Raw genomic sequence first — 27,365 nt, forward strand, 5'->3', positions numbered from 1 at the left:
GTCTTCACTCCTGGAGTATGAGCTCCATAAAGACTGGGGTATTACTTTCTATTCATACATCCTGGGGACCTGGTAAACTACCCTGGGCATACATACTCATTATATGAAAGAGGAGATGAGTACAAAAATTATAAAGAAGATATCTTCTACAGAACTTATTCTCAGAAAGAGAGGAGAGGCTAGTGAAACAAAGAAATTAAATGCAGACAGACTTTAGGAACTCTGTCCTGCAGAGAGTTTTGATTAAGGCATCCAAGGTACCATGAGAGTTTAGAGAAGCAGGCCTTACTCATGTTTCTTTATTCATGCTTTGACATTGAAAATAGTGGCAACTGCATTTTATTTGAGAATTGGTCTGTGTTCTTATTACTCATTCCTGATTCCAAGAACCAGCCATCACAGGATCTCATTTTGTCAATCAGAGCACTCACTAATCTCCCACAATGTGCAGAGCAAAAAGTTGGTAAAAATGATCATTAGACATAATGATACTGGTCTCTTCTGAGATTGGCAATCTAATTAGACAGACAAGAAGAATGAAATGAATGTACCCAGAGTCAATTTCATATCTTATTCTCAGGTAAAGTTGACACCACTTTGGTGATATCAGCATATCAAGGTATAAACCTTGGATGTGGAAATTCAGTCAAAACAATGAAAAAAAAAATCTTTCAGTTGTCATTTGGTGTCTTGTAGAATAAACAAATTAGTGCATTTTGTGTTCATTTCAACTAGTTGCCGTGGGTTTAGCCACAATGAGTATGAGTATACATGTATATCTATATATATGTATATGTATAGATATACACATATATATAGTAAGCTTTTATTCTTTACTCCTTGAATCTAAACTTATTAATCTACTTAAATTAAAGGGGAGATATCTAACTAAGCATTGCAGGGCATTTATAAAATTCAAAAATCTATTCATGTGTTTGAAGAAAAGCATTGATTTTTTTCCTGGAAAGTATGATGCTCTTGTGCATATGTTATTAAATCTAAATCTTAATTTCCAATATAGGAAATGAAGTATGTTGCCTATTAAAAATTATATAATATCTATATTTTCAAAGTATGGCCTCTGGTAGATAGGATAAGTAGGGCAATATTTCAATATTTATTGATTCATGTCTACTGAAAAAGAGAGCACATTATTTTATTTTTAAATGGATGTTATTGGTAAAATGTAGCTATTTTAGTGCCCTAATACCAACATAAATCTTACAGTTTTCATTAATCTTTAAGACTGGTTTACAAACATTGAGGGGAAAATATTTTTCAGTATTACATTACATTACATTCACTTTTTAGTATTATATAATTTATTTTGATACACTGTTTTTTAGTGTCATTCCTGGAGAACTCAACGTCACTGAAAAGCACATTTAGCAAACGGTAAAATTAGTTTTAGCTTGTAACCTTTTAAAACACAATGTAAATTAGGTAGCTATAAATGCATGCCTAAAGAAAACAACATGTATATGTAAAATCAATGTGATGGTCTCATAGAGGAGATTTAACGTAAATGGCTACCAGTAGACCTTGAACAAAATGATCAATACTCCTCTTAAAAAAGAATGCTTTAACTGTCTAGTGAAATTATAAGGATCTCATAAAGATGTGCAAACCAAAGATAGAGTAGCTGCAGTATGCCTGGAAGTGGCTAAGCTCCCAAGCAAATCATCCCTATTAGTTCCTATTCATGATTTAAATTATGCTTTTTTATCTGTTCATAACATGCAGCACTTTTTAGCCTCACATTTCTAGGCATTTTAGCTTTTGCTGACATAAATGCATTCCCCAAATAGAATGTTACAACAATTTTCTGCTAGACATTTAAGCCCATTTGTGCATTTTATTTTAAGATACTTTTTTTGAAACTTCTAACTGTGAGAGGTCTGGGAAGGTGGTGTTAGAATGAATGAGAACTTGTTTTCTAAAGCGACACTGTAGACACTTGATCTACCATTAAAAAAAAGAAAAAATCACAGCTTCCTACCTTGAAAACAAACATCTCACGGCGAAGAATAGCTAGAGTGTTAAAGTTCCCATCACAGATGTTGGGTTTGGCTCCAGGATAGGAAGGTCTGCCAGTGGGAGGCCGGGGAGGTTTGGGCCGGTCATTCTTCCTTGGGTCAGCTGGAGGATTAGAGCGGTGTGGGGGCACTGTCGGTAGAGGTCTTGTTGGTGGAGGAATCTTGTCAGGTGGACCTTTTGAAAATATGAGGACAGCACGTGGCTCACTTAAAACTGGAATAGTGCTGGAAAATATGCTACAGAAGACAATCACTCATCAGTGGAGGGTTCAGACTAAGCAAGCTAAGAGGTCTTTAAGATTGTATACTTCCTGAAAAAACAAACCATCTTACCCAACAAACCATTGCCAAGTCTATCAGAAACTGTCTTTATTGTGATGAATTCTGGATCCAAGTAACTAGGCCTTCTTTGTTAATTTTTAATGATTTTTAAAATATCTTCACCACAGCCCTTATTGGAAAGTCTGCTTTCAAATATTTTTTGGAAGTAGGTGGTGTATTAATCATAAATAAATTAAAATGAATACTGGAATCATGCATGTAAGCTCCACCAAAGTTAATCCTAGATTTTGATAGACGATTCTATGCAAATATTTCTAATATTGTTAATAGTTCATTAACAAATCAAAGTTTATTCTATCCCTATGTATCTAACTGTATTTTATCAACTTTTCCTGGCTTTCATTATTTTCTTCTAATGAAATGTTTTGACAAATTGCTACAAGAGTGCTTCATTTGAATACTGAATCTAAAACACCTATTGATTAAAACACCACTAGTAAAATATTAATGTAGAGAAGTATTTCTAAAAAGAGTTTATAGATATAATTTGGTACAGATGTAAAGCATCATTCCTCAAGGGATTTATGTTTTTAAAAAGATATACAGAGCTGTTCACACTTATTATTTAGATATGGAAAGAATACTCTTTTGCAGACCTTCAGTCTAGACTACTAATTCATGAGGTTATTAGAAAGAGCCTCCTTTCAGTTAACTACTTTGGCAGAGATTCTGATGACACACACATAGGCATTGGCTAGCTCATTCAACATATGAGCTATTTAGTTTTGAGTCCTGGATATTTCTCTTTTCTCAGTATTCCCCAAATAAAGAGCAGTACAAAAGTTGACCTTTTTTTCCAAAACTTATTTTAACCTTGAGAGAATGGTCACCACTGAGATATTGAACTTGAAAAACTCATGAATGAAAAACAGATTAGTGAACTTAAACTATGATATTTAAAAATGCAAATGACATCTTCTGAATACTGAATGTTACAGACAGCACACATTTGCTTTTGTATTGTAAAATGAAAGCTTCACTTCATTAATTTAGTAAAGCATATTCTCTATATGTAAATAATAAATGTCAAGTTCTTAACAATTTTGTGTGAAATAAATGTCTTTATAAAGGTCAATGGTCCTATTGAGGGAGTTAGGATTATAGTAAATATGTGTAATAGTCTTTCTTCCTTTTGTCTTACCTTGCATTCATTGACTGAACCCCATAAGTTAAAATTATTTTACTCTACTAGAAATTTATTGTGAATTATGTGTTAGTAAACTTAACCATTTGTTACCTTTTACCTCTTAGTCAATAATTGCATGTTTTTGAGTTCATTTTTTACATCCATCACACAAGAGTATTTTCAGCATTTTCCAAAGTGATTTGTCTAGCATCTATCTACCATCAAATATCATAAAGTGAGAATCAATCTGTCAGCTTTTACCAAAGTCTCAGTATCTTATATGAGTCTTCTATGACTCATTGTTTTTATTGGTTATATTCATTTATTACATTTTTACCCAAATTTTAAATACTAAAGCTTATCTGACCTTTACTATAATTTCAGGTTTCAATTAAACTCAGTAAGAAAAGTTTATCAGTGCCTAGACTTTCCCATTATCTGCATATTAAGATATTTGAGATTGTGGCCAACAAAACTTGATTGATAGAAGACTTTTATCAATAGACTAGATTTTTTTTTTTTCAGTATTTATCTCTCTAATATATTTAGAGCATCTACCTCAACAAAGAAAACAGAGCAGAAATTCTGCACTTCACTATAGGGTTAACCAAATAGAATCAGTGGTAACCTACCATATATTTTCTGGATGCCCTGCAAATCATCATTAGGTAGTTTGAAGTTGTCAGTTTCCATGTACTGGTAAAATGGAGCCATGATGGCAGTAGGGTCATTGGAATGCTCCAGTCCCAGAGCATGTCCCAGTTCATGAACCGCTACAAGAAATAAGTCATTTCCTGTGCAAATGAGAAGAAAAGACACTATTATAACTAATATCCAAGTATAGAATTGACAAGGGCAATTGGTGTTATCAAAATTTTACCCAAGAAAAATAAGAGGAGCTTTTTATTTCAACTATCAGTGTGATTTTATCATTGGATTATCTATGGGCAAAATCCAATATGTGATTTTAAAAAGGGGGATTGGTGGTGGGGAGGTGATGATAGTGAAGTCACAGAAATTTAGAAACTGAAAGAGAAGAATAAAGAATAAAAGTTGAAGAAAGAACATTAGCATCAGAAATTGCTACTACTGCTGTTGAAATATTCTTCTAATTAGAAAGCATGTAATATACTATATCTCACTTATGTAACCTTGATAGTGAACATAATTCTAACAATTCAGCAAAAAATATAGAGTAGTTACAATCCCTACTTTTACACAGATGAGTAAATTATGGCATAGAAGTGGCAAATCTTGTCAAGAATAGCAAATCTTTGTATCTACAGAGCTGTGACAAGAACTTAGGCTATTTTACTCATAGACTAAGGCTTCTCTTTCTTAGTAGCCTATAATAATGTAAAATAAAAGTCATAGGCTAGCAGTCATAGAAACTAGGAATCTAGTCTTAGCTCTGTAAATACAAATTCTAAACAATTCATACATAATCTGAACAAAACATATTTATCTTAGAGGGTCTGTTTCTCACTGAAAAAAAAAAAAATCTCTTCCACTAGTAGTAAACGTGCACAGTGAATCTATTTAGTGCAAACTCTCAGAGATACTTTGTCTGACTTTGTTCAGTCAAGTCCCTGCTAATGGCCTCTACATGTTGTCCACTCCTGGGTCATCATAACTCAGCTCCTGAGGAAAAGAGCTAGTCCTCCATGAATATTTGTTAATTCCAAAAATTTAGTCGAACCACATGAGCATCACTGAGTTGGGGCTGTTATTCTTCTGTGGTGACAGATACAAACAGAAGAAAGGGCCTAAAATTAAAACTCATGATCCCAAGATATAAAATATAAGAGATTATTATTACCTTAAGAATGCATTTAAAGGAATTAAAGAACATGACTTAAGGACAAAACAGGGAGTGAAATAGGGTTCATATGGGGAAAAATGTGTAGTGGGAAAAAGGACAAGTTCCAGTAACTGTCTTTGCTTAAATTTTTGTTATTTTTCTACTGCCTACAAGATACTTCCACATTATGCATTGTTGGGAAATGCAGAACAAGTTTTTTTTTAGAGAAGGTATTATAATGATTGGAGGAAGTAAGGACAGAGAGTGGAATTTCACAACGTCAGACAGTGGAGAATAAAAAAGCACAGGAGTTCAGAGATACTGGAGAACAGGATTTTTTTTAAGATACCACTTTGAGTCAAAAAACAACAACAATGAAACATGCTATAGGGGATCATCTAGTGAGCATGTGCTAGTCACAGGCAGAGATAAAAAACAGAAGGAAGGAGGGAGTCATTTAATAAGAGATGTAGGAGCTGTGAGAGTGTTTGTGAGTATGTAAAATAGGGAAAAGACTTCAGGTTGTGTCTCATAAATACTCACAGGTGAGAGGAAGGTAGAGAGAAGATGAGTCACAGGCATTTTTATATGTCAGACATCTAACACCAACTCTGGAATGAACACCTCTGTGATTTCATATCAGAGACATCTTTGTTAAGATACAAATTTGACATAGATGAGACACTGCAACTGCAAATAAGGTGCAAAGTGGTAGGACACATGTATGCTCAGCTTCTGGGCATACCCACACCCAGAAATACATGTAAAGTTTGGCTGGACTATGCTATCAGTGGGCTAAAAGTGAAATAAATTTTTTATCAAAAACAGACCTAATGACAAAACAATGATCCATCAAACAGCCAAAGGGCCAATGAAAAACAAGGCAGTGGAACCAAGAACAGAAGACTCAAGTGTTGACATTCAAGGTTCCCAGGAAGCTATGGTGACAACTAAGCTCAGCAAGACCATAGCGCTGGTTTGGAAAATACCTCTAGACTCTCCTGGACTTCTTTTATCAAAACAGATACAACTTCTTTGTCAGAAAGTCCCAATGTGACCTTACAGGGATTATGCCTTGTCTTTATTCTTCAAAAGGAAAAGAAAAGAATCCAATCTTCATAACTTCCTCCTGTGTATCACGTCCCCTTCCCTAGGAAAAAAGTGTCCTGAACTTTGTTCATGGATAAACATGTAGGAACTCATTCTCTCACTTAGTCAGATAAATATCGATGTTAATTATCTATCAACGTTTTGGACCTTGTTGAATAAACAAGCATTTCAAATCTCTCACAGGAAAACAGTGCTTTAGTCACTTTTTTTTCCTTTGGCTAGTAAAAGAAATGAAAAAAAAATAAAAAGTAAATCAAAATGATAACAGCAAAAGTCATTACATTTCATGTTCACTTCAGATCAGTCAAGTTTTTCTAAGCATATTTTCCAAGGGTGGAGTGATTCCTTTTCTAAGGAATAAAGTAAGGCATTAGAAGAAAATCAATAGGCTCAGGACATGAACCTATGACCTATTGAGTTTGCCATAGCACTTTTAATCAGAAATGCTGGCCAAAACCTCCAAGTAATTACCATTCTTCAGATGATTGACAATAATACAATTAAACCATACTTGCAGCTTCACAATAGTTTAAAAGGGTAAATGAAGTACCACCCTGTGATTTAAATTCCACTTGGAACAAAAGTTGTTGGCACATGATGAGTTTTAGACAATTAAAATCCACCAGACCTCTTTCCTAATGGTGAAAATAATAACTGCTCCGGTAACATCATTAATTCACATGATTCAAGATTCTCAATTGTAATATGCCTTGATCTTATCATCATGCAGGCAATAAAGGAGAAATCAGCTTCCTGGCTCTTAATACAGAAATAGTACTTGTTTCTTTTGCAAGATTCTGACTTTGAGTTTGTCGCTTTCAATTGAATCTCTAATCTTCTTTCTTTTGTATACTCCAATATAATTTCAGGATGAATTGTATATTATGAAATATTATGCATTATTTATAATTTCCTTGTCATAATTATGTCTTTATATTTTATTCTCAGCTCATTCACCCCTCCATGCCTTTTCATATGCTGTTCCCTCTGCTGACAACATACACTGAATATCAAAAATGACTATACAATATTTCATATGTAAAAATTGTTATACATAATTCTGACATCTATAATCCTATAAACCTATTCAAGCACTAGCACCATTGAATCTATCTCTGGTTTCTCCCTTACTTTCGGCTGTCCCTGTCCCTCCAGAGGCAATCACTAACCTGAGTTTGAATTTCTCAATCCCTTACTTATATTTAATCAAATATGTGTGTTTAAATAAATTATAGATTTATAAATATAGTATCATTCTGTATGTTATCTTCTGAAACTTGTTGAAACTCTGCATTTGTTTTTCTAATGTTTATCATCTTGTTTACCTCTTTGTCAGTCTTAACAAAATCTTATTAACCTTTTAAAACAAAACTCAGAAATACCTCTTCTGTGAATCCTTCTCCAACTCCCCAGGTAAATTTAGTTCCTCTGTCTCTGTGTATCCTTAGCTTTTTGTACATAACTTGATTGTAACACATATCATAATTGCCCTGACAGCTTCTGATTCATAGAAACTCTTAATTTTTACTGTAGGTTAAATGATTGAGAACAAATTTGAGAAAATTCATAATTTAAAATACTTAAATATGCAAATTTAAAATACTTAAATACATGTTTAGAGATAAAATTCAGAAATCATCATAAAATCTTTGATTAGTGGTAGTTACCTCAGTGCCTTCTAAATAGGATGGGCCTAAATAAGATAGGCATCTTAAACCTCTGTCCTCTCACACTATCCACACATTGGTTTTGCTAGTTGAGAAGTTAAAGAAATATATGGGAGTCAACCTCCAAGATGGCTCAAATAATTCCCACCTCCTAGTATTTCATTGTATCTGCTTGCTAGAGCAGAATACAGAAGTGAAGGTACCTGATTTCCAAAGTTAGGTCATAATATACATCATGACTTCCTTCTTGGTTATTTCTCTCTCTCTCTCTCATTACTCACTCTGGAGAGTCCAGCTCCCATGTTGTATAAACAGCCCTATATAGAGGGGAGAGACACATGTGGAAAACTGAGGTCTCCTGCCAACAGCTGTATGAGTGAGCTTAGAAGTAGATTCTCCAGCCCTTTCAAATAATTGCAGCCCCAGCCAATAATTTCACTGCACATTCTTGATGTACCTTGAGTCAAAACCACCCAGCTAAGCTATTCCTGGATTCTTGACCCTCAGAACTGTGTGAGATTTGTTGTTTTAAGTTGCTAAGTTTTGGGGTGATTTTTTTATGCAGCAACGGATAAGTAATATGGGACATTTTAGCACTCTAATCCCTCACCATTTGGTTAGGATTAGGAAATAGGAAAGAAAAGCTAAAAAAAAAAAAAAGAACTGAGTAGAAAAAGAAGCTACTTTGAAGCATCTGAGTATTTGTACAATAATCCTGAGATAAAAAATTGTATTAAATATTGTCCAGTCCAATTATCTCTACATAAACTGAAAGGTTTGGCAAAAAGTCTAAGTCTGAGGGAAAGTCTGTGACTAAAAACTTCCAAAGATAAAAATATCAGCCATTTTCCTGTCTCATATGTTCTTTCAAATGTGTAAAACCTTATACCTTGGTTGCACCTTTATTTCTATTCTCTTTGCACTTCATTGAAGAAAGGGTCTCTTTCTTGGTGAACACTAAAACCTGTGGTCCCTGCTGGAGAGCCAGAAAAGTCTTGTAGACATGTGAAAAAAGAACAAGAATAAAATACTATGTATTGAGCATTTATTATGAACCAGAATTATGTCACTGAATTTTTCATTGAAACTTCATGACCCATGCTTTCTCACTCCCTTTCACTTGCTCAGTCAGGCTCTCCATACAAAGGAGAGTTGGGCTCTAAACCACATCCTGGCTGCCCAGCTCCACACGAGTTAGATCACTGCTGTGTTCTGCAAGATAGAAGGGGATAGAAGCTGATCTTGGGTAAGATTTTCTTAAGTCTCTTATTTCCATTTCTACCCTTTCATCAAGCCTCCAGTTCCTCAAGGGTCTAGTGCCCTTCTCTTGCCTTCTTCCTATCCTCAACAATTCACCTGATCCCCAAGAGCCTCAAGCTTCAGAATGATTCCTTGGCTCCTCCTCTAGATGCTTCCTCTCAATTGAGTCACAGCTTAACTATGAAAAAAGCTTATTATTACAATAATTTATTAGTTGTTTACCATATATGAGCTAATATAATGCAATAAAGTTACAATTTTGAATAGCATTTACATGTGTGTCAGATAAATTTTATTGAGTTTTGTTAATGACAAATCTAATTTTCTTTCACATATGCTCAAACTTTTAAAGGATTTTGTTGTATATAGTACTGTTAATAATATCCCAAGACTAGAATTAAAGGAAACAAAAAGTTCTTATAAATTATAAAAGCAAAAAGAAGAATATCAGTTAATATTCACATGTACTATGTTTACCATATTAGTTAAATTTTGTTATTATCACCATTTTACAGATCAGGAAATGAAGACTTTCATAGGTTGTGTGATTTGGCCAAAGTTACCTAGTAACCAGCAGAACTGATTTAAGCCCCGTTATAGTTTGGGCCCACAACCAAAAAAATGTGTGCTGAGGAAGTGGATTTCTCTACTTTGTCCTCAGTCCTAAACATCTGCTCAAGGCTTCAGAGTTTGCATCCAGGAGACAAGGGCCACCCTAGCAAGCCACCTGTTTGAAGCTCACAGCTGCTGCACAGTTGCTACATAAGAGCTCTTTCTAAAAATCTGTAACAATAGTTTCTATTTTTTTTCTCCACTAAATAAATGCTGAACTTAATATTTTAAAACATACTTCCTCAGTACAATTCTGGCTGCTCAAAAAGTCTTAATCATTTTCATTGCTTCTAATTTTCAAGTCTTAAAGCCTTGTAACAAAGAAAATATTTTCAAAAGAAAAGGAAATAGTACTGCTACAATTAGGATAAAGGTTGAGCACAAGGACTTCAATTTTCAAATTATATTTCAAAACATTTCTTCAGCAGTTGAGGAGGGTTTCTGGGATTGTTACAGAGTTTGCCTGTTTGGATGCAGTTAGGTTTGGAGCATGCCACTAGTCTACAATAATAAGGCATAATTCAACACCAGGCCATTAAAATATAAGGAAAACAAATAGCCATCTAATAGATCTTCCAGAAATCAGTAAATGTATTTTCAAAGATATGCTACCACCAAATATTTATAGCTTTAAATTTAGTAAGGACTTTAGAGTAAATCAATATAATTAAAATAACTTCAGTCTATTTTAGCCAGGTAAATTGGAACCCTAGGAAAATAGTTGGAGAATCAAGGCCAAGGTAAATGTTTTATTCATTTAGGCTATAGTTTGGAAATGAAGTCTGTTTTTTTTTTTTTTTTTTTTTTTTAGTAAATTAGACATGTCTACATGACATTCAATATAGTCCCTCTAAAAAAATAAATCGATTGGATGTGGGTAACTGCACCATGATATTAACAAGAGTTTTTTTTTCCCTCTCTTATTGAGCCTAGTTAGGAGTCTAAGAACATTCTCATTTATGTCCCATGTCATTTATTCATGTGTGGTTTATATGTGCTATACTTTCCCCCTGGACAGCTCAATTTAATGGTCAAGATGATTCTGGAGGTTTACATTCCTCTCTCTGTAGCCAGTGCAAAAGAGGTCAATTTTAGTGACTACTTAAACAAAAGTAATTGTATAATACATGCAAATCTACTTTTCAGCAACTGATTTTAACTATATGCCCTTTTACTGTATGTGAACTGTAAGTACTATTTATTCAGTCATAATTTTAAGTGTGCCTAGTATAACAATCCTGGCATTAAGTGCTACAATTTTCCAGATCAGCAGCAATTATGTGACATATATTTTTGAATAATTATGAATTATCCACTATGTGCAAGGAACTATTTATAGACTCATTGATAAACAAGTTATCCTAACATGCAATTGATTTTTCTACTCTGTGGCAGACAATATGAAGTACCAGAGTCTCAAAAGATAAATCTCCCAAGTCCATTGTTCTTAATTAAGGAACTGAGAGTTTAGCTCAATGATTCCGAGCTTTTGGGGGTTCACAAGCTCCTCAGAGAATCTGAGAAACTATGGAATTTATCCCAAGAAAAATGAAGGCATTAGCACAATATTGCATGTGATTTTGAAATTAGTTTTACTCCACTTAAGTACTTTAAGACAGATCAGATTTAAAACCCTTACTCAGCTATTGTCTGTAAAAGATTAGTCAATTATAAATTTCTCTGTGATTCAGTTTCTTTATTTGTAAAGTAGGTCTAAAATAACCTACTTATAGGGCTGTTGGTGGATTCAATAATGTAGTGTATATAAAATATTCTGTGAAGTACCTAAACATAGGTTACTGCTTAAAGACTGGTAGTTAACAGCTACTACTATGCTACTACTACTATTATTACTCCTATTCTGACTACTGCTATTACTACTACTGCTGCTGTTGCTGTTGCTGCTGCTGCTATTATTATTATTACTCCTATTCCTATTATTAGTAGACTTTACAAAGTTTTGAGTTGAAGGTTCCCAATTTTACATGACAAGAAATTGAAACTTCAGTACGTTGGATTACCCAGGGTCAGGAATCTGTTAAGTATCAGAACTGGAATTTAAATATTAGTTTTGACTTTACCAAAACTAGTACACTAACTGGTTAAACATGGTCTTGATACAAAAATATATGAGTGACAATGTTGGAAAGTATGCTAAGATCAAGTTTTGAAGAGTTCTGAATGTTAGGTTTAAGAGTTAGATCTTTATGTAGGAGGCAACAAATGCCATGAAAAATTAATATAAAAATGATATTGCTGTAGGGTAATTTGGCATCAGTGTGCAGGTATGATTGCAGTGGGAAATGAATGAAGGCAAAGGCAGCGGTTAGAAGACTGCTTTAATACCCAGGATTATTAGGTGATGAGGACCTAAACTAAGGCAGTGATGAAGGGAACAGAAAACTAGAAAGGAAAATAATTGAGTGATAGAAATAATTTCTTGAGTTATGCTATTTCCCATTATTAAGTTAAAGTTGATCATAACCCCTTAAACACTAAAATCCACATAAAAAATTGCTTCATATTTTACTATCATTACTGCTAAAGATAGAAAAATTGAACCTAGATTTTTTTTTTTTTTTTTTTTTTTGCCGTACACGGGCCTCTCACTGTTGTGGCCTCTCCCATTGTGGAGCACAGGCTCCCGATGTGCAGGCTCAGCGGCCATGACTAGATTTTTATTTTAATTTTCAAAATATACCATTTAGTATACTAAATGGTTATGATCTTAAAAGTTATCAATTTAAGATCCTTTTATAAATATTTCACATTATTTTCACATAGCATCTAAAATTGACTCTGTGCTGCAATTTTTGAGCTCAGCTGGATAATGAATAATTAGCAAGAAATGGTAAAACAAAACTGTAAAATGTTTCATTAACTTGCTTGTACCAGCATATCTAGATTGTGATTCCTACATGTGTTTGACTATATCTGTTTCTTCACTGACATAAACTTATCCTACAGCAGAAGTGCTTGAAAGGTTTATTGTAACAGCATTGATATGCTACTTCTAATAAACAGGGCTGGGTCACAACAAACAGATAGGTTGGGTCTTTTTGAGTAAAAGCATTGGGCTTACTATGATGCAAAGAAGCAGAATTAGAAAAAGTAAGCCCTCTGTAAATAGCATACACAGCTGCAAGCTCAAGGTCAGTCTGTGCATGCAGCATGCCTCTGTTCCTATCAGCCTATCTATCAAAACGTTCATAATGCTGGAATCAAATTCATACTTTCATATGAGAATAATTTGCAAAATAATTAATACTTTTTGTTCATAAAATTTCTGTTTTTTCAGCCTACATGTTTGGATACCAGAAATGCTTTTTTTATTTTGCTTTGGAGAACCTCCCCTAACACTTATTAAGCCAATCATGAGTATGTACAGTATCCTTAGGAAAATGTTGGGAAAGTAATTTTAGGATGGGGAAGGAAGAAGTCTGAGTTAGGATGGAGGTGGGGCTTATTTGGGCACCTGGATAAACTCAGGTATTTAGCTGTTCATTTTTACCTCCTAAAGAAAAATGAAAATTATAGAACAGTAAGGTTAAAATTACCAGCTCTTGAGGTCTATAAAACAGTCCTTCACAGAAAGAGCATATAAACTGCAATGTGAGGGATGTAGCAAGGAGGAATTAACAGGAAAGCAAGTGAAAGGATATTACAGAAAGACCTGAATAGACTTAGTCGGCACTGAGTCACTAGAGTGGGTATATATGGCCCTCAGAGTAAACCCATACAATGTGTTTCTTTGCACTGGATATTGTTTACATGGGCAGAAACGACTGACGTATATTCAAGTACAACTGCATGTTTTCTGAAGATGGGAACATATTAAAGAATTAGAGAATTTAAAAGCTGGGAGGGTAAAATTTTAGTTGTTTTCTGAATTTTGCTTTCCTTAGGTCACTGCCACCTGATAATTCATTTTTGGTGATGTTATGAACCTGATTGTTTAGGTATACATAGTTTCTGTTTTCAGGGGGAAAAAAAGAAAAGCAAACAAACAAAAACAATTCTCTATACCTAAGTATTTGTATAGAGATTTATTAACAAATTATAAACAAATTTGTTTTTATAAAACAATAATAAATAAATCAAACAACTATGACTATAGTAAAGAAGCCATAATATATTAATGATTCATTCAGAACTCCTGATGTTTTTCCTTTTTTCCCTAACAGAAGCATTTTCCCAGAAGAACCTATTTTGGCTCAGAAAGGTGGTATTTTCTTTAATATTAATTTTTTAAAGGAGGTGTTTCTTTTTTGTTTTTCTCTAAAGTAATCCTCCTTTTTACACTCCCTAGCCTGCCTTTGTTTTTTTCAGTAAAAGCCAACCAAACGTGAAAAATATAAAAACAATGGTAAGCTTAACACCTTAACATAATCATGTATTTTTACAGCAAGCTTCCTATTATATAAGTATATATTTATTTATTTATAACTGTTTATAGCTATTGATACCAATGGTGAAAGGCAAGTGTGTTTGACTTCCTTCAATGCTCATTTTAGAACAGTGATCTGAATTCATATTTGTGTTCTAAGAGTGATAAGATAAATGTATAATTTTATTTGAGCAATTAATTATCATTCATATGTGAAGAAAAAATTAAAACGCAGAATCACAAATTTGATACTTATTTGTATAGTCTACAATAGTGAGGGTTAAGTGAACCACTTCAAAAATATTTTAGTAAAGTAGTGAATTTAAATATATACATTTATATGGCACATATGAAGAAAATCAGAAGATTCATGCTTGGCTTAGTATTCATAGAAAGTTTTGAAAAATGTTTCTGAATCTTGAAAAAGGATGTGATGTCACCTAAATGTCTTCCTTATCTAATTTCTTCAAGTTTACTTTTAAAGTGATGAAACCAAAATAGAAGATGAAAATGAAAGCAAAAATTAAAAAGACATTTCTTTTTTAATAATAGAAACGTTTTTCATCGGCTGTGATTTATTCAACATATTGTGTAAAAAAAGCTCTCATATTTTAATTACTTCAGCAGAGGTGTAGCAGAATAGCTTGTCTCAATTTTATTTAGCAAACAAATATTTGAAAGCCTGGGATTTTAGCTTAGGAATTGGCAGAATGTTCTATTGGCTTATGTATTTCAAATGTTCTGAAAAATGTTTTCTTTCTAGGATACATGAGTTGGAAGGAAACCATAACCAAAATGTCTTGACAAATGTGTGTGTGTGTGTGTGTGTGTGTGTGTCTGTATGTTTTGTAAGTAAAGCAATGAATACAGCACCTATGTTTCATGATTTTACAGACCCTATGAAAATAAATTCATATAATAACTTCAGTGTAGTCTTGGAAATTTCTTCAGCAGACAGGAAGACTTACAAATGTATTACAAATATTGACTTAAAAAAAGGCAGGGCACACATACTCCTGATTTTGAGATTTCTTTTGCTTCTAAGTACCTTTTAATTGCAAAAGGCCTAATTAACTGGAAAGTAGTTTCCTCATTTACTAAAGAAGAATGAAAATTTATATCCACAGAGTACCCACAATGGTCCAGAATGTTAATCCTTACAACAACCCCTTCAGGTAGGTATAATTACCCTCAAATCACAGCTGAAGAAAGGAAGATTTGGAGTAAATAACTTTAAAGCTGGTTAAGTGGCACAGGCAAGTTTGTTTCTGTTTGAACCCAAAGTCTTTTCCCTGTGCTGAATATGACTTTCAATTGATTTATTATCACAAACGCACACACACAAAACCTGCCTTGAATAAACCTCATCACCTAAACCAACATAAAAGACATTTATGTAACCTTAGGACACAAATGAAAAAGAAGAGAAGCAATGCTGACACCAAAAAGAATATCATTTCCTTTAAGGTTTGCTCATGAACTGTTAGTTTCCATACACACAGTAAGAATTTATCATCTACTGCATGCTTAATCAGTAAAAGATGTCATCCATAAGAGATACAAAAGTCTCTGAGGAATTTAACTATACTCCACTAGAGAACACCTACCATCCTGTACTGTATGAAGGGGTGTGTTGATAAAACATCACTATCATCACATTACTCCATTGCTCAAAATCCTAAAATGGTGTCTAAGTAACTACAGTTCAAATAACCCCTTATAAACTAACCCCCATAATCTGGTTCAACCTGTCTTACCCAGTCCATCTGCCACTGTTCATCAATACATAGCTTAACTTCTGAGTCCCCCAATAAACTATATTAATTTTTACCTCTCTTGGTTTCTTCATGCTAATACCCTATGTATAAATCCTATAAATCATTTACTCCTCTTTTCTCATTGTTTAAAGTTTTAGTATCTGTTTTATTGTGATCACACCACCTTAGGCAGTCAATGTTTAAAAATGAGAATTGAACTGTATATTAATTATTCTATTTATTTCATCACTAATGCTGTTTCATTAGTTATTCTAACAACAAAGTAATTTTACCAAAAGCTATTTTTAGCTGTGTAGAAGCAGATTTTGTATATTCCACTAAATTATTAATATATCCTTAGTAAAAAAAAAGAAAATTAAAGATTTTGTGTGTACATTTTAATACGTGAAAAGTCTTGGGAAAAATTCTTAAAATATGATTTTTCAGTCACTCTTTGTAAATCACTTCAATAATGATAATATTGTTTTAGTTATTCATTGCTATATAACAAATGAGCAGTTTAAAACAAAAGTCATTTATTATCTCACAAACCCTGTGGCTCAGGAAACTGAGAGTGGTTTAACTGGGTTGTTCTGGCTCAAAATCTCTCATGACAGTTGTAAAAGGAAAGCTGTTGACTGGGCTGTCAAAAGTCATGACTAGGGGCAGTTCTGTAGGCCATGGCTTCTGTTAGCTCTTGGATAGACATACTGTTCTCATCACATGGGCTTTCCATATGTTGCTTAAGTATTCCCGTGATATGTTGTCTGACTTACTCCACAGTGACTTTAAGAGAGAGACAGAAGGACTGTCTGAGATGGAACCTGCAGTCATTTACAACATAATCTTGGAAGTGATTTACCATAATTTCTTCCATATTCTATTCATTAAATGTGAGTCACATTGTCCAGCTCACATATATGAACAGAGGGAGGGTATTACACAAGAGTACAATTACCAAAAAGTGAATCATTTGCAGCCACTTGGAGTCTGGGTCCTCCAACATTAATAATAATAGAGAATGCTACCATTTTGGAGTAATTTCTAGGTTTCAGACATTGTACTAGGTATTTGCATTCATTATAATAATTAGGCAAGGGAGATTCTTCCATCTATGCTTTCCTTATGAGGAAACTGCATAGCTAGTATTGTTAAATTAATAACAAGGAATATTACTGGTAATTGGCAGAATCAGGATTCAAATTCAGGTCGATTTGTCTTCAAGATCAGCAATTTTTCTCCCTTTCAATACTTTACCTTCTTTATTTTCTACAGTATCAATGGTAAATAATCTAGATTATGATGAATTTTATTCCACACAATGTTTTAGTAATTCATGTTGCTTTAGCTTAGAGGAAATAAGAATCTTGTCAAATTAACCTGCTGTTAACTTTAATAAATCGGTTTTAGGCAAAAATTACAAACTTCAAAATCTGCTACTTTTCAACATGACTCAAATAGATACAGAAAGATTATAGAACAGATCCAACTTGCTGAATTCTGATATGAAATGTTTGTGCTCAGAACTGCTCTCCCAAGAATTTTGCAGAAATATAGGAGCTTCTTCATCTTTAGCTGCATACTGGGAGTTTGCATGAGCCTCCTCAGTCACTGTTCTTCCACACTGGCTGGAGAACAGGGAATAAGTGATTAAAAGGAACCTGTGGAGGCTAAAATGAACTTTACTGAATGAGTTATGATATTTGTTGATTAATGAACAATACACTTTCCATTTAATTCTGCTAAGGTAGTTCCATCTCCACATGTTATAATGATGAGTAATGTAGAGTCTTCCCTTTGTATCTTTGCCAAGGAGACTATGTAGATATATATTCAGATTAGTAACTCAAGTTTTGGTAGCCAAATTTTTGGACAAACAAAATTAGAGCTGAAAATACAATACAGAATTAAATGCAACACTTGTAACTTACATTAACAGTGTGACAAATATCATTACACAAGTCAATATAAAAATTTCAGTATGTTTTTCTCTAATCATCATAGTTCCTATCATGATAAGCATCATATCATCATCTATCATGTTAATTATATTCACTTTTTATCATTTTGTATCCTTCTGGCCTCCATCTTGTGATATCTTCAGGTCAACTATGTAAAAAATAAAGGGAGAGAAGTGGATTGTAATTCATCATCACCAAGCAGATCATTAAGCACAGTTGTCTGTTACATAGAAAATGGAAAGCAAAAAAAAAGGAAAGATAAATCAGCGCCTCTTTTAGGATCAAAGACTTGAAAAAGCAAGACACTACCAAATAGAAATGTAAAACACCTGTGGAAAATGTAGATAAAAATATATAATTTTAAATTATTTTATAACATATGCTTCTTACTCAGCTAATTAGAAATTTCCAACAATATGTTACCAATTCTAAAAAAAATGCTAACCATATGCAATTGCTTTCAAAACTCCAGTCTCCTTTGGCTGCTAAGCTATTAAAGACACATAGCACCTAGATTAGTAAAAGCACCTTTCTTCACACTAACACAAATAAAGAGCTTTGGTTTTTATTCTTTTATATTTGAATATTCAAACTTCACACTTAAAGCTATTCACATTTCTCTAAATTATACATCTAGAACAGATCTCCCCAAAAAACTTTATTTTTACCCAGAGAAGTACCTGTGTTTTCCACACATCTCATTTTCTGTTTCTAAGACAATTTCCTTTTCAGGAAATAAAGTGGGTCCATCTACTATCTTAATTTGATAGCAGTCACCTGTTTTATGTTCTTTGCTATTGATCGTTGTCATATTTTTGAAAATCTAAATAATTTAAATCCACATATTTCTTCTAGTTTCTTAAGTATCTTCTCAACACATCCCAATTAATTAGTAGGGATTACCCTTCCTAGATACAATATTGTTGTTCCCCTAATAACTTATTTAATACAATTGTACTTTGTACCCACACTCTATTATTTGCAGCTTTTATTAATTTCTACCAAATTGCTTGGCTATATATGTGACCTGCTAGTCTATTTTTCTGCCCACCCTATTAAACACCTGGATCTGATGCCACTGATACATGTAGGCTTATGTGATGACTTGTCCTGAAATATCAATCTGTTCATTTCTGGAAAATTATATGAATAGAATTTTCCCTAACAAGGTTTTCCATCATAAAAAGATAACAATATAACTACCTATGATTTTTCCATAATAAATTCACTACTTATCTCACAATTATTCCACTGTTTCTTTATGCATTACCTTCCTTTCAACAATTGTAAAGTTTTTTAATTTATCTTTTAGTACCTTACAAGTGCCTAATCAAAGTTTATTTCAGCTGAACTTAATTCCATAACATGCATTTATTCATTAAGCAAACAGTTATTGAGGGTCAGATCAAACACACAGACCTTACTCTCAACTAGTTTAGCCTGATAGGGTAGACTGATAAATAAACAGAAAAATACAAACAGCTAAAATCACAGAGACATAAATTCATTCAATGACCATATGCTTAACATCTAAAACATTGCCAGCATAGTGGATTCAGAGACCAATAAGAGAAAGTCCCAGTCTCAGTCTATGATTCTCAGATGGATGTTTAAACAAGTACAAGGAAGTTTTGTGAGTGTTTCAGGTGCTAAAATAAAAGTACGTATAGGCTATTGAAATCTCAGATGAGAAAATGAACAGTTCCATTATAATTTTGTTGCAGGACTTAGTCTTGGGGTTTGAAACTGGAGTTTGGGCAACCAGTGGTCTTCTAATCAAAATACATATAGGAGAAACAATGAAAATCTGACACAAGGCAGCAGTAGCATGGATGGCAAGGGTAATATAGCCTAACAGAGTTTAAATAACAGAATCAATGTGACCAAGTTAATATGGAGAGTAGTTGACATAAAGGACAAATAAACAAACAAACACAGACAAAAAAATTTCAGGATGACACCAAGTTTCTGCTTTAGATGACTAGATGGGTGCTGATACATTAACAAAGGTATAGAATATAAAAAACTGCAGCAGATCTGAGGATATAATAAGATAACTTTTAAATATATTCATTTGAGATTCCTATGGGGCAGTGAAATTTGGGTTTGGAGTTCAGAAGGAAAAGTGACTTAATATTGTACTTCTCCAGGTCTTTATTATATAGGTAGTTTAATCCATGGTAGTGAATAAAGAGAAAGACAAAGGGTGTAGAAAGAAAAAACACTAAAACAAAATAAAATCCATGGTTAATATTTAGAGGGTAGAAGAGAAGGAAATCATTAAGAAGAGTAACTTAGAGTAGTTCAAACAGAATAACATAGAGTAAGTAGCCTAGTAGGAAGTTTAAAAGAGCTGAAAGTTTTATGAGAACATAGATTAAGTACAAGTAGTTACCAAGAGAAGAATGAGCTAAAAAGTTAATGGATTTGGCATCTAAGAAGTGATAATGATTTCTGAGATATTGAAGGTGGGTTTAAATTGGAAAAGTGAAGGAGAAGTAAAGCAGTAGAGATATGCACTCTAGAATGTTGGCTGTAAAGAGAGATCACTGTCATATTTTGTGGGTTCCCATGTCTTCCTCAGTTCAGTTACATTAAGTTTTTTAGAGTAAACTTTTACAGTAATGTAAAATACACATATTACAAAATTGCACATGTCCTAATTGTACAGCTTAATTGATCTTCACAAATTGAAAATCCATGTAATCAATGTTTAGATCAAGAAATAGAACGCTCGGGCTTCCCTGGTGGTGCAGTGGTTGAGAGTCAGCCTGCTGATGCAAGGGACATGGGTTCACGTCCCGGTCCGGGAGGATCCCACGTGCTGCAGAGCGGCTAGGCCCATGTGCCATGGCTGCTGAGCCTGCACGTCCGGAGCCTGTGCTCCGCAACGGGAGAGGTCACAACAGTGAGAGGCCCACATACTGAAAAAAAAAAAAAAAGAAAGAAAAAAAAGAAATAGAACACTACTAGCAATCCATCCCCTTGTGAATCCTTTCCTTTCTGGTCACTACATCTCCAAACTAACTGTTATAAGATTCTTACAACCAAAGATCAGTTTGGAACTCTACATTAAATAAACAAAATTGTCTAAATCTATTCTGTGAAAGGCTTTTTATAGGTAAGCATATAGTGAGATTCATCCATGGTTTTGTACATTGTTCATTCTCAATACTATAAAATATTCTGTTGAATACATAATACCATATATTATCTATCATGTTGTTGATAAATATTGAAGTTGTTCCAGATTGAGGTTCTTAAAAATAGTGTTGCTTTGAATATTATACTACATGTCTTTTTTGTACACACCACACCATACATGTACATGCACATACAATGAAATGCCCATTCACTGGGCATACATATCTTCAGCTCAAATAGTGAAAAATAGTTTTCCAAAATGTAAGTAGCAATTTTTCACTACCTTCAGCACTGTATGGGGCTCTGATTGTTTCACAGTCTCAAGAACAATTGCTAGAGTCAATCTTTCTATTAGCTCTTCTGCAGGATGAGTGCTATATCATTGTGTTTTTAATTTATACTTCCCAGAAGACTAATGATGTTGAACAATTTTCACATGCTTATTCACATATTCCTTTTTGTGAATTGCTCCTTCATGTATTTTGCCTATTTTTATATTAGCTTACCTATTTTTGATTTGTTGATGTTCTTTATGTACATCAAGGGCTGTGAAGGATCTGAGATTTTGTCCTATTTGAGAAGTAAGAAGTTAGCCTGACACCATTTCAGGCTGAAAGAAGACAAAAGACGCCTGGGTCAGAGACAGAGGATCTTATTACTCATGGTAAATCAAGCATCATGAATATCAGTACATTTTTATTAGTCTCCCATTACCCCAAGTTCTATGGGGGTGATTTGGGCCCATTCAGTGTGATGTATTAAAGAGGAAGAAATCTGAGATTAGGGTACCAAAATCTTTTATAATGGGCACTAAACATGCATGCTCTTCATTCTAGAGAAAGTTATGCTTATTATACTGGGCAGTAAGCATGACTGCTCTTTGCTCCAGAGTGGTACACCATCTGTATCTTTCAAGGCTGTCGGCTATACAGTTTGGAAAGATAGCCCAGAAAAAGTGTAGTTACTACCTCTCATGTAAGATGTACAGAAATGCAAGAAATCTATGAAGAATTCTATTCTAACAGTATATTCTGAATATAGGAATTACAAATATCTACTCCAAATAAACATCTTGTCTTTTCATACTGTTTTTTGTTGTTGTTGTTGTTGTTGTTGTTTTTGTGGTACGCGGGCCTCTTACTGTTGTGGCCTCTCCCATTGCGGAACACAGGCTCCGGACGCACAGGCTCCATGGCCATGGCTCACGGGCCCAGCCGCTCTGTGGCATGTGGGATCTTCCCAGACCGGGGCAAAAACCCGTGTCCCCTGCATCGGCAGGCAGATTCTCAACCACTGCGCCACCAGGGAAGCCCTTTTTCATACTGTTAATGGTGTTTTCTCTTAAATGAACAAATTAATTATAATGAAGTTTAACTTATGATCAATGTTTATTTAATGTGTCTTACATACAATATTTTCTGGACACAGTTATGAAGATATTTTCCTATGTTACATTTTGGAAACTACTTGGTTTTACCTTTCACATTAAAGTATATAGTGTGAGGTTAGCTGTCAATGTTCATCATTTTTTATCCATATGTATACCCAGTCAGGTTAGAACTATTGATCATAAGGGGCACTTTTCCCTACTATACTGCTATACAATGACTGTCATTAAACAGTGGACTATATATGAATTTATTTCTGGAGTTTAGACTGTTTCACTAATAAATTTTTCTTATTTCTGATGCTATATATCACTCTGATTTTTATGCTAGCTTTATTAACAGTCTTGATATCTGGTAGTATAAGCCCTCCATTGAGGCTTTTCCTTCTTTAAGGCTATCCTTAGACTTGTTCATATCCATCTGCCTGAAATCATTTAGGACTTATTCTAGTGTAGATCTGCTTTATCTTGGGTTTTATTTGTCTGGAAATCAGAGTTTTAAGTCAGTCATTATTTTCTTTAAACATGTTAAAGGGGTCATCTTATTGTCTTTGACTCTCATATTAATGTTGAGAAGTCAGATGTCACGGCTACTGTTTCCCTCTTAAGTAAATTTGACTCTTCTCCCCTTCCTTCACCACTTCTCACTGTTTTAAGATTTTCTCCTTAGATTTTGACAGTTTTACTATGATGTATCTAGTTTTTTAAACATCTTTATTGGAGTATAATTGTTTTACAATGGTGTGTTAGTTTCTGCTGTATAACAAAATGAATCAACTATACATATAAATATATCCCCATATCTCCTCCCTCTTGCATCTCCCTCCCACCCTCCCTATCACACCCCTCTGTGTGGTCACAAAGCACCAATCTGATCTCCCTGTGCTATGTGGCTCCTTCCCATGAGCTATCTATTTTATATTTGGTAGTGTATATATGTCCATACCATTCTCTCACTTTATCCTAGCTTACCCTTCCCCATCCCCATGTCCTAAAGTCCATTCTCTATGTCTGCATCTTTATTCCTGTCCTGCCCCTAGGTTCATCAGAACCATTTTTTTAAAGATTCATATCTATGTGTTAGCGTGTGACATTTGTTTTTCTCTTTCTGACTTACTTCACTCTGTATGATAGTCTCTAAGTCCATACACCTCACTACAAATAACTCAATTTCATTTCTTTTTATACCTGACTAATATTCCATTGTATATATGTGCCACATCTTCTTTATCCATTCATCTGTTGATGGACACTTAGGTTGCTTCCATGTCCTAGCTATTGCAAATAATGCTGCATTGAATATTGTGGTACGTAACTCTTTACGAATTATGGTTTCCTCAGGGTATATGCCCAGTAGTGAGATTGCTGGGTCATATGGTAATTCTATTTTTAGATTTTTAAGGAACCTCCATACTGTTCTCCATAGGGGCTGTATGAATTTACATTCCCAACAACAGTGTAAGAGGGCTCCCTTTTCTCCACACCCTCTCCAGCATTTAATGTTTGTAGATTTTTTGATGATGGCCATTTTGATTATTGTGAGGTGTTACCTCATTGTAGTTTTGATTTGCATTTCTCTAACGGTTAGTGGTGTTGAGCATCCTTTCATGTGTTTGTTGGCAATCTGTATATCTTCTTTGAACAAATGTCTGTTTAGATTTTCTGCCCATTTTTGGGTTGGGTTGTTTGGTTTTTTGATATTGAGCTGCATGAGCTGCTTGTAAATATTGTAGATTAATCCTTTGTCAGTTGCTTCATTTGCAAATATTTTCTTCAATTCTGAGGGTTGTCTTTTCATCTTGTTTATGATTTCCCAAAAACTTTTAAGTTTCATTAGGTCTTATTTGTTTATTTTTGTTTTGATTTCTATTTATCTAGGAGGTGGGTCAAAAAGGATCTTGCTGTGATTTATGTCATAGACTGTTCTGCCTATGTTTTCCTCTAAGAGTTTTATAGTGTCTGGCCTTACATTTAGGTCTGTAATCGATTTTGAGTTTATTTTTGTGTATGGTGTTAAGGAGTGTTCTAATTTCATTCTTTTACATGTAGCTGTCTGATTTTCACAGCACCACTTATAGAAGAGGCTGCCTTTTCTCCATTGTATATTCTTGCCTCCTTTATCAAAAATAAGGTGACCATATGTGTGTGGGTATATCTCTGGACTTTCTATCCTGTTCCATTGATCTATATTTCTGTTTTTGTATCCATACCATACTGTCTTGATTACAGGAACTTTGTAGTATATTCTGAAGTCAAGGAGCCTGATTCATCCAGCTCCGTTTTTCTTTCTCAAGATTGCTTTGGCTATTTGGGGTCTTTTGTGTTTCCATACAAATTGTGAAAACTTTTTTCTAGTTCTGTGAGAAATGCCATTGGTAGTTTCATAGGGAGTGCACTGAATCTGTAGATTGCTTTGGGTAGTAGAGTCATTTACACAATGTTGATTCTTCCAATCCAAGGACATGGTAGATCTCTCCAACTCTTTGTACCATCTTTAATTTCTTTCAGCAGTGTATTATAGTTTTCTGCATACAGGTCTTTTGTCTCCTTAAGTAGGTTTATTCCTAGGTATTTTATTCTTTCTCTTGCATTGGTAAATGGGAGTGTTCCCTTAATTTCTCTTTCACATTTTCATCATTAATGCATAGGAATGCAAGAGCTTTCTGTGCATTAATTTTGTACACTGCTACTTAACCGAATTCATTGATTAGTTCTAATATTTTTCTGGTAGAGTCTTTAGGATTCTCTATGTATAGATCATCTCATCTGCAGACAGTGATGGCTTTATTTCTTTTTTGATTTGGATTCCTTTTATTTCTTTTTCTTCTCTGATTGCTGTGGCTAAAACTTCCAAAACTATGTTGAATAATAGTGGTGAGAGTGGACAGCCTTGTCTTGTTCCTGATCTTAAGGGAAATGCTTTCAATTTTTCACCATTGAGAACAATGTTGGCTGTGAGTTTGTCATATATGGCCTTTATTATGCTGAGGTAAGTTCCCTCTATGTCTACTTTCTGGAGAGTTTTTATTATAAATGAGTGTTGAATTTTGTTGAAAGCTTTTTCTGCATCTGTTGAGATGATCATATGACTTTTCTCCTTCAGTTGTTAATATGGTTTATCACATGGATTGATTTGTGTATATTGAAGAATCTTTACATTCCTGGGATAAACCCCACTTGATCATGGTGCATGGTCCTTTTAATGTGCTCTTGTACTTCTAGTATTTTGTTGAGGATTTTTTCATCTATGTTCATCAGTGATATTGGCCTGTAGTTTTGTTTTTGTTTGTGACATCTTTGTCTGGTTTTGGTATTAGGGTGATGGTGGCCTCTTAGAATGAGTTTGGGAGTGTTCCTCCCTCTGCTCTATTTTGGAGGAGTTTGAGGATAGGTGTTACCTCTTCTCTAAATGCTTGATAGAATTTGTCTGTGAAGCCATTGGGTCCTGGGTTTTTGTTTGTTGGAAGAATTTTAATCACAGTTTTAATTTCACTTCTTGTGATTGGTCTGTTTATATTTTCTATTTCTTCTTGGTTCAGTCTTGGAAGGTTGTGCTTTTCTAAGAATTTGTCCATTTCTTCTAGGTTGCCCATTTTATTGGCATATAGTTGCCTGTAGTAATCTCTCATGATCTGTTATATTTCTGCAGTGTCAGTTGTTACTTCTTTTTTATTTCTAAATCTATTGATTTGAGTCTTCTCCCTTTTTTCTTGATGAGTCTGACTAATGGTTTATAAATTTTGTGTATCTTCTCAAAGAGCTAGCTTTTAGTTTTATTGATCTTTGCTTTTGTTTCCTGCATTTCTTTTTCAGTTATTTCTGGTGTGATCTTTATGATTTCTTTCCTTCTGCTAACTTTGGGTTTTGTTGTTGTTGTTGTTGTTCTTCTTCTTCTTTCTCTAATTGCTTTAAGTGTAAAGTCAGGATTTTTACTTGAGCTGTTTCTTGTTTCTTGAGGAAGGATTGTATTGCTATAAACTTTCCTCTTAGAACTGCTTTTGCTGCATCCCATAGGTTTTGGGTCATCATGCTTTCATTGTCATTTGTTTCTAGGTATTTTTTGATTTCCTCTTTGATTTCTTCAGTGATCTCTTGGTTATTTAACAGTGTATTGTTTAGCCTCCATGTGTTTGTATTTTTTTTACAGATTTTATGGTGTATATTTGAGTAATTTTCTCTGTGTTTAATCTTGTTGGGGTTTTAACAGTTCTTTAATCGGTGGTGTGATTTTTATATTTGTCTTGGAAATCTTCCTTCCATTTTCCCTTTAAATATTAGTTTTACTCTTTTTCTCTATTTTCTTCTTTTCCATTATCTGAATTTCCATGTTTTATATTTTTCACTGTTTCCTATTTGCATATTTCAGCTCTTTTCTCTTTTTTTTTTAGATTCTTTGATTTCTGTATACCGCAGCCTGGATGTTTTTGTTGATCTATCTTTAGATTTGTTAAGCATCTCTTCTACTGTGCCACTCTTCTATTAAATATACCTGTTACTCATTCCACTTATTTAATTTTTTTTTCAGTTCGAATGTTTCTATTTGATCCTTTGTAATAGATTTAATTTAACTGTACAAACCTCCTCATCTTCTAATCTATTTCTTGGACATATTCACCATAGTTATTTTAAAGTCTATGAATGATTATTCCAATATCTGGATCATATATGTGCGTGGGGTGGGTGGGTATGTATGAGTGTATGTTAAAATTTTTCTCTACGTCCAGTTCTTTGGGTTGCCTAGTAATTTTTTACTGAATGCCAGGCATTGTGTATAA

General features: G+C 33.9%; 1 protein-coding gene across 2 annotated transcripts in view; it reads right to left on the bottom strand.

The window, feature by feature from the left end:
- The window catches only part of MMP16 (matrix metallopeptidase 16), a 378,275-nt gene that overhangs the window by 122,105 nt on the left and 228,805 nt on the right, over window positions 1-27,365 (bottom strand). For both annotated transcript variants that reach the window (XM_067017279.1, XM_059043578.2), the window contains exons 5-6: window positions 4,137-4,298; window positions 2,000-2,211 (exon numbers count right to left, since the gene is read on the bottom strand). In XM_067017279.1, coding sequence (XP_066873380.1) covers window positions 2,000-2,211; window positions 4,137-4,298 — 374 coding nt within the window. The remainder of the gene's footprint in view (window positions 1-1,999; window positions 2,212-4,136; window positions 4,299-27,365) is intronic.

Source organism: Kogia breviceps, chromosome 17 (assembly GCF_026419965.1).
Source record: "Kogia breviceps isolate mKogBre1 chromosome 17, mKogBre1 haplotype 1, whole genome shotgun sequence".
Taxonomy (NCBI): Eukaryota; Metazoa; Chordata; class Mammalia; order Artiodactyla; family Physeteridae; genus Kogia; species Kogia breviceps.